Below are 17,629 nucleotides of genomic sequence, written 5' to 3'. Positions count from 1 at the left end.
CACTAGTCTAGGCAAGACGGTGACTTGGACAGCACAGTTAAAAAGAAGAGCAGTCATTTGAATGTATTCTGAAATTAGCATCAAGGAATTTTCTGATATTTTAGATGGGCATTTGAAAGAAAGAGAGAAGTCAAAGAAGCCTAAAGATAAATAATACATATTTCCTTTAAACAAATACCAATAATACTTAGGGATTTTTATACACAATTAAAATTGTGTTATTTCCGACATTACATTTTAGGACATCATCTCACACTGGAATATAAACCAGTGAATAAGAAACATCTTTTTATACCTTCGTGCTTTATTATCAAAGCAGTGCATATTTATTATTAAAAAATTAGAGTACACGGAAAGGCAAACAGACACAAATAAGAAACTATAATTCCAATGCACAGAAATAAATGCTGTCCATCATGCATTCTCAAAAAAAAAAAAATTGCATGTGTAATTTCTAAATAGAATCATGATGTCCTTGGTATTATAATCTCCTTTTTTCCTCCAAAATAATGATATTTTGTAAACATCTTTCCATATCAATATTTCCTTTTATTACAAGATTTTCAATGGATATAAAGACATGCTGAAAATTTAGGTTGTTTACACTTTTCTGAACTATAAACATAACAATAAGCATATTCTTTAGTTTAAAAGTAAAAAAACATTAATTTAAACATGCCATAGAAATTTTCTATACAAAAGAAAATCTCATTTAGGTATCTTGAGCTTTTCCAGAATAGATTAGATATAGATCACTCTCATATCAGTTTTTGCAAAGTAACATTTCATTTTCTTGGTACTGTGGGTGTGTTAGGAAGTAGGGAAGACAGTATCATATTTTAATATGTTTAGTGTTTGGATCTAGCATGAGACAGTTTACAAGGACGGTCATGACAACCATATATTTATTTATGAGCAAAACAAAAATATATACCTCTTTTATTTCAAACTTTAGTAAAAGATTAATAAGCTCCTCATTTGGGGTCTCTGCAACTTTTTTAAGTTCTGAACTTCTCACACTTTTACCCGTCTGTGTATCTCCATCTTCAGCATCAAAATATTCATCATCAGACTCTAAAAAACACATTCATTTGACTTGAGAGACTGTCCACTGAAAACTGTATAAAACACTCAAATCTCTCAAAAGTAAAATTCATTTATTAGATAAAATCTTCATATTCAGAATCAGAATACAGTTACAATGCTTTTCGAAGTCCTACCAAGTGACCCAACCTGGCATGTGATAATCATATATTAAAGACCAAACCACCCACCTATCATTTTTTTCTTCAATAGTTCCCTTTTTCACTTCAGTTCCCTCATTCAATACTCAATATAAATAACTGTTGGGCCTGACTCCATTTCTGGGTTCTCTATTCCGTTCCATTGATCTATGTGTCTGTTTTTGTGCCAGTACCATGCTGTCTTGATGAATCACTAAATTCTACCCCAAAATTGATAATACGCTATATGTTAGCTAACTTCAACTTAAAGAAAATTTTAAAAAGTGGCTCAAAATGACTCTGTTAGTAGAACAACTAGAACTAAACCAGTGAATTGTTTTAACACTTCCAAAATTCCTTTATTTTCTGAAAATTTTATCTCTATATACAAATTTATATAGGCTTAGTTTAATAAAGAACATTTACTTTCCTTACCTGATTCTAGTCCATCTAGCAACAGTGAAGTACCAAGTAGGTCTTTTGTCCTATCTGAAATAATAGGAATTGAGGATACCTAGCAAAGAACACAAAATGTTTTCTTAACACACTGATTTAGCAGGATCAAATGTACATAAATAAGAAAAATATTGAAAAAGTAGTGGAGGATAGAGAGAGATGGAAAGACATACACACACAATACACAAATCTTCCAACAAAGCACATTATACAATCAACTAACTAATGGCTGGCTAGTGTTCACTATTTATTAAGACTACCACCTGTATTTATAAGGGCAGACTATGTACTACTCTAGTAGATAAATCTACTTATCATAGTGTGTCATTCAGTGGCTGTCTCTGACAATACTAACTGTGCATCTGTATTATAGGTTCCCAGAAAATGGTATCAACATTGGTGGGATCTCTCAAATTTCATTTCAAAGTTAAGTGGAAATTCAACACTTATTTTATGTTGTAAAGATCAACTCCCAATTAAAGTTATCTACAAGTTTTAAGTCTAATGTGTAAGAAAATTACACACAAATTATTCTATTTTGTAACTTTAAGGAAGATTTTTATATCTAATTTTACTTAAACACATTTCTTCCATTTGTGAAAACATCTTTTCCTTTCACTTACGTATTTTTGTTCCCTTTGTTCTCTAAAGCTGACTTCCTACCACCACTCTAAACAGTACTGAAAACAGGCTTCAAACTTTTATCTATTCAATGTCATATGTGCTTTTGTGTAGAATCAACATTAAACTTCACAAGTATACCAAATACATGAAACTGGCCCTAAAAAATATTCAAAAACAAATTAGCTCAGAAAAGGTGAAAAACATCACCATATGCAAATGTAAAGATGTAGCACCTTTATTATATCCGTTTACCTGTCTCTTGGGAGACTGTGCAAAGGATTTCTGTGGCAAGGGTATACTGTTAACCAAACAGAGCACATCTTTCATCTTCTGGTCAGAAATTCTCACATGCACCAACGGAAGTCCTCCGGATACTTTCAATCTAAAAATACAATTTAACTGTAAGGTTTTAAGGTCCAGCTTCTCTCTATTACAGAGGGGCAAACAGATTAGAGACTACACTGTGGACTCAAACTCAAAGGACTCTGGACATGTTTTAATCTAACTAATGCCTCATTCAATAAACATTGTCAGAGAATGAGGTTCTATGTAAGCCAAGTTTCCAGATAATTTTTTTTAATGTATCCCTCTTTAGCAGCCAAATCTTTTAAAGTTAACTAATTTTTATGAATATTTTCAAACACAATGTCTAATTTTTAAAACCACTATACATTCTTTATTTCCTGGCAAAGATTTTACATTATACGTATCAAAGAGTATCTACTCCATCACTCTCTATCCCCTAGCCTTGTCTTATTTCCTTTTCTAGTACTTATCAGTACCTGACATGTCATATATATATTGCTTATTTTATGTCTCCTGATTAAAATATAAGCACCCTGAGGACATCTGTTTTACTCACTGCTGAGTTATGGCTGTGCTTTCATTAATTACTTCTGGGCACTTGCTTCTACTCTGCTTCCCTACTCAGCATTAACTGCCTAGGTTTATCTTTCATAATAGCTTTGTGGCACCTGTTTGCTGCTCATGAAGTTCCTTCCAGTTATTGCTTATCTTTGACTTGCCAACTATGTTGTGAAGAGCTCAAGTTGACAGATGCCTAACCATTATATGAAGAATGATATTGTGTATAATGCACAAACCAAGAGGCCAGTTGGCTTTTCCTGTCTCAAAATACTGAACTTCCTATAAAAGTACTCTGTAAGTTGAAAGCACCATAACTATGTAAAGATGCTTCTTTGTTATTTGTGAAACATTACATAAAACTAAAAGCATCTCCGAGAGAGGGACTGGATGAACTCTCCCACCTAAAATAACTACAAAGTTGGATAAAATACACAAAAAAAATGGTTTAAAAGACATTGGACATTAGTCAACAAAAGACAGATGATAAATGGAAAACAAATGAGGGAAGGAATACCCCAGCTTACTGACTAAATTATTTCAAAATGTGAGCGGTACAGTAAAGGAGTATTTCAAGAGAGATTTACAACATTAAATGCCTATAGTAGAAAAGAAGAAAGGTCTTAAATCAGTGTTTTCAACTTCCACCTTAAAGAACTAGGAAGCAAATGAAACCCAAAGGAAGCCGAAGTGGAAAAAGCAATAATAAACATGAGTGGAAATCAATGAAATAAAAAACAGAAGGACAACAGAGAAAATAATTGAAGCCAGAAGCTGATTCTTTCAGAAGATGGTCAACAAACCTGATAAACTGATCAGGAAAAAAAAGAGAAAAGAAACAAACTACTAACATCAGCAGGGTGAGAGATATAGCATCACTACAAATTCTCTATGTATTAAAAAGGCAATACAATAACACATGAACAATCCTATAACAAGAAGCAAAGATGGAAATTCCTTCCTTAAAAGACAAACTACCAAAGACCACTCCAAAAAATCTGAATAGCCCTCTAACTACGGAATACACTGAATTTGCAGTTAAAAACTCTCCCCCAGAGGGAGTGGAGAAGTGAGTTAGGGGGAATTGGAAGGGGAGACAAGCCAGGAGAGACTGTGGACTCTTGAGAAACAAACTGAGGGTTTTGGAGGGGAGTGGGGTAGGGAGTTGGGTCAGCCTGGTGGTGGGTATTATGGAGGGCACGTATTACATGGAGCACTGGGTGTGGTGCATAAACAATGAACGCTGGAACACTGGAAAGAAAATAAAATGGGGGGGAACCTCTCCCCCCAAAAACAAACTCAAGTCCAGATAGCTTCACTAACGAATTCCACCAAACATATAAAGAAATAATTTCTACACAACTTCCTCCAAAAAACTCACTCGATGAGGCCAACATTACCCTGATACTCTGAAACAAAAACAATGAAAGCACAAGTACTCTCATAAATAGAGATGTTGACTCTTGTACAACTTGGGTTTGAACTCTATGGGGTCTACTTATATGTGGATTTTTTTCAATAAATATGATGCAGTACTGTAATTGTATTTTCTCTCCTTTATGATTTTAGTAATATTTTCTTTTCTCTAGATTTATTATAAAAAGAATCTACAACATATGCACAGAATAGGTGTTAATCAACTGTTCATATTGTCAGTAAGGCTTCCAGTTAAAGGTAGGCTTTTAGTAGTTGAGTTTTAAGGAAATCAAAGGTTACACGTGGATTTTCAAGTGAGCAAGTGTGGGACTGGGATGGGGGTAATTTTAAAGAGGAAAACTGTTCAAGGGCCAACTATGTAAAAGGACACAAGGACTTTGTGGGATGATGGATGTGTTCATTATCTTGACTGCAGTGATGGTTTCATAAATATATATTTATATATATATATATATTTATATATGTATATATGTAAAAACTTAGGAAATTGTATTAGTTAAAAAGATGACTTAACTGAATATCAATAATACTTCAATAAGGCTGTTTTTAAGAAGGCAGCATAAATATTTCATAATTATCTCCTTAAATTCAAAATTCAGTTTCTACTTTTCATTCCCTTAAATTATTCTCAAGATTTTATATGGTTTCATTATCAAAAGAGCCTCTAATTTTTTTCTAGTTTCAAATTTTTATTTAAATTCCAGTTAGTTAACATACAGTGTAATGTTAGTTTCATTTATAGAGTTTAGTGATTCATCACTTACATACAACACCCAGTGCTCATCACAAGTGCCCTCCTTAATATCCACCATCGGTTTAATACATCTCCCCCATCTACCTCCACTCCAGTATCCCTCAGTTCTCTATAGTTAAGAGTCCGTTTTCTGGTTTGCCTTTCTTTTTCTTTCCCTTACGTTCATCTGTTCTGTTTCTTATATTCATATAGTATTTGAGGTCATATAGTATTTGTGAAGTCATATAGTATAGTATTTGAAGTCATATAGTATTTGTCTTTCTCTGATTTATTTTGCTTAGCGTAATACTCTCTAGCTCCATCCGCATCGCTAATTTTTGTAGATTTTATGTTATTGATATTGAATCATGGATTTGATCCATTCAAAAACATGGATAACCAACTTCTACATAATGTAAAAGTCAAGATACTTTTGAATAAGAGAGGTGATACATCATAATTCAAATAAACATTTTCTTAAAAATGTGTTTCTGCTATAAGATAATCATTTTTTTCTGTCCTTCACAAATCTAGTTTTTTAAAATCTGGTAACTGATACAGAAATATGTCACCTTGCTAATTTTATAATATAAAAGAAACTCATACGTTACCTGGCCATTCTAACGTCTTTTTCTACCATTGCCTTGGCCAACTCAACATGAATATCCATGGGTTGCAATATATGCATAGTTGATGGATGTTGAAATCGACACTTTTTCCAGTTTTCCTCTTTAAAAAAAATTAAAATTAAGCTAATTTTTTAGATGTTCTGAAAAATAACTTAATAGAATACAGCAAACATATTAGATAAATACCAATTTCCACTTCTTTCAGCATATAAGTTAAATGACCTGTATTTTGAAAAGTGAGATTGATGTTAATAATGTAACTGCCTATTTTAAAATGTTTTGTAGTCAGCAGTAACAGTTCACACTTGATCTTAGCCAAAAGACCGAGAAGTGATAGCATAACAGTTCATAATAAGTGGGCATTTTCTCCACTTAATTACTAAATAATTCTCATTGAATTGACCATTACTGCTGTATGAATACTAAAATAATTTGCTATAATAAATTATACAATCCACATCAAAGAAAAAAATTAAAATTCACCCATGCTCTAAAAATGAGGGTTATTAATAACATATCTACTCTAACTCCATTTGACATTCTTTATCTTCATCCTAGGTCTATCATGTCTAGGCTATCAATCTGGCTTGTGTATCTAAAGGCTATGAAGTGATTCACAACATTAATATAGTATAATCTACTGTGGGGAATAAAAACAAAGGAAAAAATCAGTGGGAAAGAAACAGTTTTATATACAAATATGTTTATAAGCATATGAGATGGGGGAACAGAACAATCAAAATGGATGACAAAAGACTGAAATAAAAAATGATACAAAAATAAAAAATAAACTAAATAAATAAAATAAAACAAGACTGATAGGAGTCAAAGACTATAATATGAAAATAATTGTAAATATTTATTTGGAAAATATTTATATAACATCTTGCATTTTAAAGCAAATAGAAAAAAACAAAACAAAACAGGAATTTATTGCCCTGATTCTGGAATTAGGGTAGGTGGTTGGAGTAAAAAAAGGAAAAAAAAATAGAAAATGACAGAGGGGAAAAAAGATGTTTCTGGGGTTCCTCAGGCAAATTTCACTAATATAGTACATACTTCTAAAATAGAAATGAGTTTTATCGAGTAAGATTTTATGATAAAAAAGTGTAATAGTCACTTTTCTCTAACAGAATCCTACACAGATCTTAACTAATAGCAGTCACTGAACATCTTTTATCACTTGTAACTCAAACAATTATTATTAAATACATACAAAAGAAAAGGCAGTTTTTTTTTAAGATTTTATGTATTTATTTGACAGACAGAGATCACAAGTAGGCAGAGAGGTAAGGCAGAGAGAGAGGAAGGGAAGCAGGCTCCCTGCCAAGCAGAGAGCCCGATGTGGGGCTCGATCCCAGGACCCTGGGATCATGACCTGAGCTGAAGGCAGAGGCTTTAGCCCACTGAGCCACCCAGGCACCCCAAGAAAAGGCAGTTTTAATGGTCTGTGTAATAGTACTTCCCTTCAAGGAATTAATAGGCTCATAATATATAAAAACTAAGTAAATCATTATGTATTTACATTTTAATATACCTCTTCATTTCTATTAGAGTATACACTCTGCACACAGAGTTACGTTCCTTATTCCAATGACCTACCATAAAGTGATATATTCAAGGATACTTAGCAAATAATTATTGCTTTTAGAAACTAAACAAGTATGGAGAACGGTGTTCTTTACTTAAGCAACAGAAAACACCAAAGCTGTCTGAAAATAAGTAACCACCTTTAGGGTGTTAAGACTATACCCATCCTTGTCAGATATCTACAAAAGTAGGTTGTAATACTACTGAAATAATGGCTAGGCAAATATAGTCAAAATATTTACAAATAAAGCAGCAAGGGAAGACAACATTGAGACATCCCAAAAGCACTGAGACAGAAAAACTTAAGCCAATGACAACTTCTATTTTTGCGCTCTGGTTAGTTTCATAGTCATATCACAACAAAATAAGCAATGACTGGACCTAGATTCAAACAGTGCTAAGTACCTGAAGATGAATAGGTATATTTTTAAATATATATATATATATTTTTTAAAGATTTTATTTATTTATTTGACAGACAGAGATCACAAGTAGGCAGAGAAGCAGGCCGAGAGAGAGAAAGAAGCAGGCTCCCTGCTCAGCAGAGAGCCCGATGCAGGACTCGATCCCAGGACCCTGAGATCATGACCTGAGCCGAAGGCAAAGGCTTAACCCATTGAGCCACCCAGACTCCCCGAATAGGTATATTTTTATCTCTGTTTCTACCTGTGGCAGTGATTTGCACTGATGGGCTCCAATTTGGTTTTCTTAAGTGACCAACAGGATATGTGTTCAAAATATTGCCAGGGTTGATATACATGCAGACATACGCATATATTTACCTAAGCTACTCAACATAATTTCAATATCCTAAAAATTAAGCAAACGCTTACCTGATCTTGCAAAGAGTAACTGCACACTTTTTATTTCAACATCAAACTTGTCATATGCTTTATCCATTATTTCTTCCAGAGATGAATTATTAGTCTTCTGCAAACCTTGCTCTTTACTGTTAAGCTGAAATGGACAGAAACCTCATTTTTTAAAAAAGATTTTTTTTATTTATTTGATAGAGAGAGACACAGTGAGAGAGGGAACACAGGCAGGGGAAGAGGGATAGGGAGAAGCAGGCTTCCTGCTGAGGAGGGAGTCAACGTAAGGCTCTATCCAAGGACCCTGGGATCATGACCTGAGCCGAAGGCAGATGCTTAACGACTGAGCCACCCAGGTGCCCGAAAACTTCAATTTTCTTAACAGAAAAATATACTGATAATTTTGTTGTGTTTTCTTAAAACCTAACTAAAAAGAAAACACTGTCCTTAATCAGTTCACATTCTGTTTAATTTTCTGACAATTTTTGCAAGCATTTTATTAGGAATATAATATTTCAATATATGTCTTTTATATGTTTGGGTACTAGGTGCTCAGCATATTTGTATTAATTAAAGGTTCAGTTACACAGTTGTCTACCTCAAATAACCTGTCTAGACATACAACTCTTCCTGGCTCTCAGCAGTTAATGCCACTCATGGCTTGGCACCCCTAACCTCTTCACCTGACCTCTTCACCATGTAATCACAGGTTTTGTTGCTTCTTCTCATTACATCACCTGAATAAATGAGCCTTAGAACTCAGCTTCAATCTCTACTTCCTTTTCCCTCTTCTCAAATGAAGCAGGGATCCATTTGAAACTGTATGTTTTGAAACCTTCACTTTTTCTCAGATGCCTGGATTTCTAACGTGTTCAACACAGAAAACCTGAGAGTTCTCTTACTCGACTTAATTGCTGACAGTGGGATAATAAACATATATTAATATGTGTATCATTTCCTATTGTCAAAATATGTAAATTAATAATTAACTCTGTGTAATTAAACTCTAGAAATCTATGAGTATTTGAAAACTAGGAATACTCATGCTGAGTGAATAAGTCAAGCAGAGAGAGTCAACTATCATATGGTTTCACTTACTTGTGCAGCATAAGGAATAACACGGAAGACACTGGGAGATGGAGAGGAGAAGTGAGTTGGGGGAAATTGGAGGGGGAGACAAACCATGAGAGAGTGTGGACTCTGAGAAACAAACTGAGGGTTTTGGAGGGGAGGGGGTTGAGGAGTTGGATGAGCCTGGTGGTGGGTATTAAGGAGGGCACATATTGCATGGAGCACTGGGTGTGGTGCATAAACAATGAATTTTGGAACACTGAAAAAAAATTAAATTAGAAAAAAAGAAAGAAAACTAGGAGTACTTCTCTCCAACTAGAAAAACAGAGCAATAATCCAGTCCTTAATATCAAATCATCTACCATTACAAAAAATTTTAGCGGTTTTTCCTGTTTTTGGTTTTTTTTTTTAATAGCCATAAAATATAGAAAAAATACTCAATCTAAGCTAGGCTTGACAAAATACTAAGAGGAAATAAGTCTAAGTTTAATTTAAGTAAACTCTGAGGGAAAAACAGCAAACGTTCAGATAGCTAGCTTCCAAACTGAGCAAAAATGGGCAGGAAGAAATGGATATACACTTACTCGAAATGTACCAAAATCTAAAATGAGAAGATCTGACTTTTCATGGTGGAAACCTGTCTGTGGAAGTATTAGATAAGAAGGCTTCAGATTTATCCTTAAATCAAGGACTTTCCGAGTTTCAATAATGTGTGTAAGTCCTAAAAGATTAGAAAAAGATTAGACAGTCAAATTGAAATATTTAAGTATATTATTAACAATGAGAATACAAGTATCACTTGAAAAGTATTATGGAGGAGCATCAGTTCTCACAAACTAGAGTCTCAAAATTAAGCAACTAAGGTGAAACTGCATATGGTCAATGGGGGACAGTCATTATCATTACACTGTACAGTAAACCCAACATAGCTAGTATTTTATCCAGAGAGAGAAAAATTCATCATTTTTTAGTTAAGCAACCACAAAAAGTACTTGGCTTGAGTTTAGAGATCATGCTGTATAAAAGTATGAATCTTTAGAACCAGATTTACACACAGTACACAGTATTAGGAACCATTCCTTAAGAGCTGAGGTGGAGGAACGTTTTCCTTCTCAAGCTCACTCTGAGGCACAGGTTCTTAATGGCAACAGAATCATCTGTGTGCCCATATTATTCTCTTTCTCATTCAGTCAAGCAGGTATATTTGACTTGGGTAACTCATGATGCAGCTTCATGGAATTTAAAAAAAAAAAAGAGCAACCTCTACTATTTTAAATACAATGTTTTCATTAGAATAGATAAAATTATGAGTTTCTTTGATGTTTATGCAGATAAATTCTTTACCTGTAGCTGTTCTCTCTTTAATTTCTTCCAGCTTCATTAATGTAGCTGATGTTATTTGCTCAAGATCTAATCCTTTATTTGACTGAAAGAATTCAACCACTGCATTGATGGTTTTCTGTAAAATAATTTAAAATATAAGCAAGCTATACACAGTACTTTCCATATTACAACTTTTAAAAGGTTTCGGTTTAATTCTAAACAACTGTGGCTCCAAACTTAGGAGAGACCTCCAAAAATACTCTGCCCTATTGCATCTCTTCCTGGTGGAAACAACAGCAACAAAAACCTAAAAAAAGGAATAGCCCAAGTAAGCTTACTAGAGAGGCAAAATACTAAGAGGAAATAAGTAAATGTGTGCATGTCATTAATGTGACTTTGTATGTTCTAAGGTGTTATGTTGATATAGCCATGGACCTTACTACTAAACTATACACTTAAAAATTGCCAAGATGGTAAATTATATGTATTTTACCACAATTTAAATCATTAAAAAAATCAGAGAATATAATGAGCCTAGAATCTTTATATAATGCCTCTTACACTGACTGTGACTACACTTAAACTATAAACTGGAAAGTAAAAAAAAATAGGTCACAATTCTCAACAACAGAGTAGGGCAAACCTACGAGGGATGCGATGATTAGTGAGCCTGATGGCTAGCCCGAGATGAGTTAAGAGCATGTGAATAAAAGATGGAACCATAGATACAGAATTTGAGCTAGCATTTTCAATAACATCTAAATGCCAATCCTTTTCTTTCCATATGAACAATATGTTCTTTTAATTACTCCTAAAGCAATTTGAATTGGTCCAGATATTTAGGGGAAAGGGAAAATACACAAAACTGAACTGGAACAGGACTATTTGGGAGTAGTTGGTACAATAAACGGACTTTTTAAAAAAGATTTTATTTATTTATTTGAAGGGCGAGAGAGAGTGCGTGTGTGCAAGGAGGCAGGGGAGGGGTGAAGGGAGAGGGAGAGGCAGGATCTCCTCTGAGCAGGGAGCATGAGGCTGGGTTCAATCCCAGGACCCTGGGATCATGACCTGAGCTGAAAGCAGCCACCAGCCAATGCTCCAACACAGACTTTTTGAAGAGTATATTAGATTTTTTTTTTTTTACTTTAACGTAAGCATAGGTAAATAGAGCAGAAAAAAATGGCAGCATATGAAAAAGCAAAATTAACTGTTAAACATGTACTGCTTTTAAAACAAGAAAAAAGTATAACTAAATTTAGTTGCTAAGTACAGAAATGTTAAGTGTGAAAGAGGAAAAATAAGAAAACCATACATCAGAAGTATAAGATGGGTTTAATAAAGATTGACTTTCTCCTTGCACTTACAGCATCGTAGATGACCTCCACAGGCTGAGACTGAACAATCAGAGTCTGGTCAGCAGTGCTGTTCTCTGGATTGGTTTCAAACTCGATTTTAAGCAAGGATGAGGTAGTATCGCCAATGGAAGCCACAAGTGATGGTACAATGCCCTGCTGTTTCAGGCCTGTTATATACCAATGTTCTAATTTTGCTTCTACCCTACAATCCAGTGAGTAAATAAATAAGTAATATAATTAAGATGCTGTGTAATGTAATGGGTTAAAATATAAATTTTCCTTTAAAAAAAAACTCCTTTGAGAGCCAGTACTATACCTATTACCTGAGGTAAAGTCCAAACTCCTTGGCCTGACATTTAATTACCCATACAACCTGGGATTTTGCTCTTAACTCTTCAACCGCATGAGAAGCCCACTTTGGCCAACACCCAAACACTACAGGATTTCCGATCACTGTCACATGAATGTAAGCTATACTTCACTCAGGAACTCATCTCTCTATTTCATGTCACCTGAAAACACCCTCATCCCTGCTTCTCCTAGTCCTTTCTACTTGGCTACCCCAAGTCCCCATTCTTCTGAGCCTGATGGGCAATCAACAATTTCACCTTACAGCATCTTCTCACTTCTGAGTTTCTCATATGTTACATAGTTCTTATAACTTTCTGGCTATCCTCTCTTAACAGCTAGCATAAACTTCTTAAAAACAGAAACTAAGTGTTCCTGTGCTAGCCTTCATAGTATCAAACTGATTAACAGTATCCAAGAAGTATTTGTGAAGGAAAGAATAGAGGGTAGAATAAATGATGAGCTCCTCATACAGTTTCATTACAAAACAAATTCAAATACAAAAAGACCATCTGACACAAAAGGAAAAGAAAGTAAAGAATTATTATTAATCAGTTGCTTAATGCTAAATAATGTTATTTGGAGGCCAAGTCTTATCTAGAAACAAAAACTGAAATAATAAGCTTTTTAAAACTTACTTAAGTGCTTGTGCTCCTGGTCTCTGAGATACTTGGGTGCCCAGGCCAATTATCTGAATTTTCAATATTTCTGGAATATTTTTGTTTTCTCTTAATGTGACAGAGGTGCTTACTAGCTTCAGTGTCATTATATGGGCAACATACTAAACAAAAAAATGAATAAAAATTGTTATAGTTTAATTAGTACTTCCTTTAATAATTTGTTACTTAAATTTGTTGAATTATAAAGTAATCTAAATACAATATTCACAAAAAGAACATTAAAAACTTCAATACAAAATACAAAATTGTTCAAATAGGACAACTGTAAGGATCCAAAATTCATTTCTCCTAGTTTTAGAGATAATAAATGAAACTTAACAAAATATTTTGTCACATAAATACTCAATTCACCAACATTCACTAAAGCAAACTAATTCAGACCAATCCTCTGGCTCAAAAACTGGACAAAATATAGAGAACATCTGCTTGATGTCTTTGGAGGGTTAAAAAAAAACACTGAGAATAAAAATCCTGACCAAAAAACTGACAGGTCAAAAAGAGGTAGGACAGAGAACCAGGGAGATGATTCTCATCAAACCACAAAGGAAGACACACACTAAGAGAGGAAGATTTACAAAACAGAAAACAATTAATAAAATGGCAACAGTAGGTCCTTACCTAAGTAATTACTTTAAAAGAAAGTAGATTAAATTTTCTAATAAAAAGATAAAAAATGGCAGAATGGATTAAAAAAAAAAGCAGCCAATGATATGCTGCCTACAAGAAAGATACTCACGTTAGCTTTAAGGACACATGTAGACTAAAAGTGAAGAAATGGAAAAAGATATTTCAAGCAAAAAGTAACTCTCCCCAAAAAGGGTAGCCATATTTGTATCGCAAGAAAATAAACTCTAAGTTAAATGTTGTCAAAAGAGATAAGAAGGTTATTATATAATGAAGAATATGTTTCATCAAGAAAACATAAGATTTGTAAATACTTATGCACCCAACATCACAGTACCTAAATATATAAAGCAAATACTAGTAGAACTAAAAAGAGAAATAAATGGCAATAGTTGGGGACTTCAGTAACCCACTCTCAACAACAGATAACTCATCTTAACAGAGAATCAATAAAGAAACAATGGATTTAAACACTGTAAGCCAAAAGGACCTAATAGATATGCACAAAACATTCCACTCAACAGCAGCATTATAAACATTCTTCTCAAGACCATAGAAACATTTCCTAGGACAGAGCATATATTGGGCAATGAAACAAGTTTAAAAAAATTCAAGAAGACATCAATTATATTAAGTATCTTTCCCAACCACAAGGAATAAGATCTTATTAAAAGGAAAGCCACAGAACACCTGGGTGGCTCAGCTGGTTAAGCTGCTGCTTTTGGCTCACGTCATGATCCCAGGGTCCTGGGATCAGGTCCTGCATCAGGCTCCTTGCTCAGCAGGGAACCTGCTTCTCTCTCTGCCTCTGCCTGCCACTCTGCCTGCTTGTGCGCTCTCTCTCTCTCTCTCTCTCTCTCTGACAAATAAATAAATAAAATCAAAGAAAAAAGAGGAAAGCTACAAAATTCACTAATATGTGGAAATTAAACAACACACCTCTGAACAACCACTGTATCAAAGAATAGATCAAAAGGAAAATAAGAAAACAGCATGAGATATTAAAAAAAATGGAAACACAATACATAAAAACTTATGAGATACAGCAGAAGCATCTTCCTTCTAATAGGGAAGTTTATAATGATAAATTCATAAAACAAGAAGGATCTGAAATAAACAACTTAGTTTACACCTCAAGAAACTAGAAAAAGAAGAACAAACTAAGCCCAAAGTTAAAGATTTTATTTCTTTATTGTCAGCACAAGCAGGGGAAATGGTAGGCAGAGGGAGAAGCAGGCTCCCTGCTAAAACAAGGAGCCAGATGCTGGGCTCCATTCCATCCCAAGACCCTGGGATCCTGACCGGAGCTGAAAATAGACACTTAACCAATGAAGCCTCCCAGACATCCCAAAGCCCAAAGTTAGAAGAAAGGAAATAATAAAAATTAGAGAAGAAATAAATAAAATAGAGAAATAAAAAAAAAAACAATAGAAAAGATTAATAAAGCCAAGAGTTAGTTCTTTAAAAATAAAACTGACAAACCTTTAGCTAGACTAAGCAAGGAAAAAAGACAACATAAATGAATAAAATTATACGTAAAAGAGGAGCTATTACAACTGATACCTGAGAAATACAAAGGATCATAATAAGAGACTCCTATGAATAACTATATACCAACAAATGAGACAACCTAGAAAAAAAATGGAGAAATTTCTAGAAATGTTCAATCCACCAAGACTGAATCATGAAGAAACAGAAAATCTGAACAGACCAATAATGAGTAAGGAGATTGAGTCAATAATTAGAAACCTCCTGACAAAACCTCAGGACTTGATAATGTCACTGGTAAATTCTGTCAAACATTGAAAAAAGAATTTACTCCTATTCTTTTTACATACTCTTGTGAGAAGAAACAAATGACAACATTTTTATAAAAATCATTAACTCATTTAATCTAATTCAAGATAATACAGTAAAATGAAACAAAATACCTCTAAAACCACCTAAAAATAATTACCTGCTTGGGTAAAGCTAAGTTGTGGGTGCTCTCACTATAACCAATAGCAGTGAAGAGCTTATCTTTTTCCTCTGGAGTCATAATGTCATCAATAGCTACAAAGAAAGTACAGTTTTTTAAGAAATCAATTGCTTCAATTTTACAGATACAATAAAAAAAAATCAAAGAAACTAACAAGTGCCTGAAAAATCAATGATCAAGCAAATACACAAATGCAAAAGCAAAAGCACCCAGATAATTTCCTCTAATATACTACTTTGCCTAGTTAAAACAAACATCATGTATTTACTTGCTTACATCTAGAAAAGGCAAAGAGACACCATTAACAGAATTCTGGTCTCACATAAGGACTTTAGAATTCCCTAGGTATGTTAAAAATTAAGTGAAACTTCTAATATACATGTAAAAGTAACAGTGAGAAATGTCAGATGTTGACACTTTTGAATTTAAACTTATAAAATTTCACACAAATAATCTCCTCAAAAATATCAAAGTTTTAATTTAGTTAGATAAACCCAAATATGTTTTAGCCTGCAGTATTTGCTTACACATTTACTAATAATAAACAGTAAAATTCTGCTAACTGGCTAAAATAAATTTATATTTTTTCTTATCAGTTACAATAAATTATCTGATTTGGAACTTACTTTCAGGAATCAAAGATTCTTCATCTTTTTTCTTAGACTCCTTCTTACCCCAAAAACCGCTAAACCAGCCTCCACGTTTCTCGCCTGTGTCAGTAGACTTTTTCCTTAATTTTTGCCCAGATCGAATCACCTGAAAGTAAAAATTTTTAAATTTATTTAAAGAGTAAATTTCCTCTTCATTTTCAGGTGTAGCCAGGTAAGAACAATGGTTAATTTTTTTAACAGTACATTAGGTTAAAAACAGTCAAGAAAGCCTTCTGAAATGGTGTTCAACATTATTTCATTAATATAGTTAGTTACACTGTTAATTTACCTTCCACACCTATTGATAAAATGTTGATGATGCTGCATTTTGACAGAAACACACTAAAAGTTTCAAGTGAATTTTTTTGAGCAATGTCTTCCAAATGTTTAAGGTAACAAGCCACTAAGACTGCAGATTTATAAAATAAAAAGTTCTCTAAAGGGACACCTGGGTGGCTCAGTTGGTTAAGCGGCTGCCTTTGGCCTCAGGTCATGATCCCAGCGTCCTGGGATCGAGTCTCACATCGGACTCCTTGCTCGGCAGGGAGCCTGCTTCTCCCTCTGCCTCTGTCTGCCACTCTGTCTGCCTGTGCTCCCACTCTGTCTCTCTCTCTCTAACAATAACAACAAAAAAGTTCTCTAAAAAGATGCTTCCACCCTCAGAAGCATTAATTTAAAACAACCATATTTCAGAATTCATATATATTGCTGGCTTGCTAACTATGACATGGGAGAGGGGTCAAATATAAATAAAAACAGATAGTCCTTGAATCTCATTTCATTCTCTTCTCAATAAATTCTGTCTTGATTTTCTGCAAATCCTTGAAATACTAAAATAGAGATGAATAACTAAAAAGCAGAAAACAGAAGATGAATAGAATAAAGGGGATAAATTATTTAGACTCTATCTATTCCCTGAATAAGTAAACTTTAATAATTTTCCCACCTAAAATTTATAATATTTTAAAATGGTAATGAACTCGTAACCTATTGCAAGTCTCCCTATATTACAAAAGATAAAATACTCCAAACGGGAAGTTGAAAAAAAAGAGCTGAATTAGTAAAGAGAAGTTTAAACTAAGTTAAGTAAGTTCTCTTTATTTTATTTATTTTTAAAGATTTTATTTATTTGAGAGAGAGCGAGAGAGAGTGTAAGCAGGGTGGGGGTTGGGGAGCAGAGGGAGAAACAGGCTGAGCAGGGAGCCAGACACAGGACTCGATCTCAGGACCCT

General features: G+C 33.9%; 1 protein-coding gene across 2 annotated transcripts in view; it reads right to left on the bottom strand.

Annotated features, from left to right (window-relative positions):
* Positions 1-17,629, bottom strand: part of VPS13C (vacuolar protein sorting 13 homolog C) — a 195,290-nt gene that overhangs the window by 109,756 nt on the left and 67,905 nt on the right. For both annotated transcript variants that reach the window (XM_032864804.1, XM_032864805.1), the window contains 11 exons: positions 16,374-16,503; positions 15,727-15,821; positions 13,104-13,246; positions 12,127-12,319; positions 10,784-10,898; positions 10,024-10,160; positions 8,390-8,513; positions 5,949-6,066; positions 2,556-2,685; positions 1,659-1,737; positions 935-1,074 (listed from right to left, as the gene is read on the bottom strand). In XM_032864804.1, coding sequence (XP_032720695.1) covers positions 935-1,074; positions 1,659-1,737; positions 2,556-2,685; positions 5,949-6,066; positions 8,390-8,513; positions 10,024-10,160; positions 10,784-10,898; positions 12,127-12,319; positions 13,104-13,246; positions 15,727-15,821; positions 16,374-16,503 — 1,404 coding nt within the window. The remainder of the gene's footprint in view (positions 1-934; positions 1,075-1,658; positions 1,738-2,555; positions 2,686-5,948; positions 6,067-8,389; positions 8,514-10,023; positions 10,161-10,783; positions 10,899-12,126; positions 12,320-13,103; positions 13,247-15,726; positions 15,822-16,373; positions 16,504-17,629) is intronic.

This window comes from Lontra canadensis, unplaced genomic scaffold (assembly GCF_010015895.1).
Source record: "Lontra canadensis isolate GAN:19392208 unplaced genomic scaffold, GSC_riverotter_1.0 scaffold28, whole genome shotgun sequence".
NCBI lineage: Eukaryota > Metazoa > Chordata > Mammalia > Carnivora > Mustelidae > Lontra > Lontra canadensis.
This window is presented reverse-complemented; position numbering and strand designations above follow the sequence as displayed.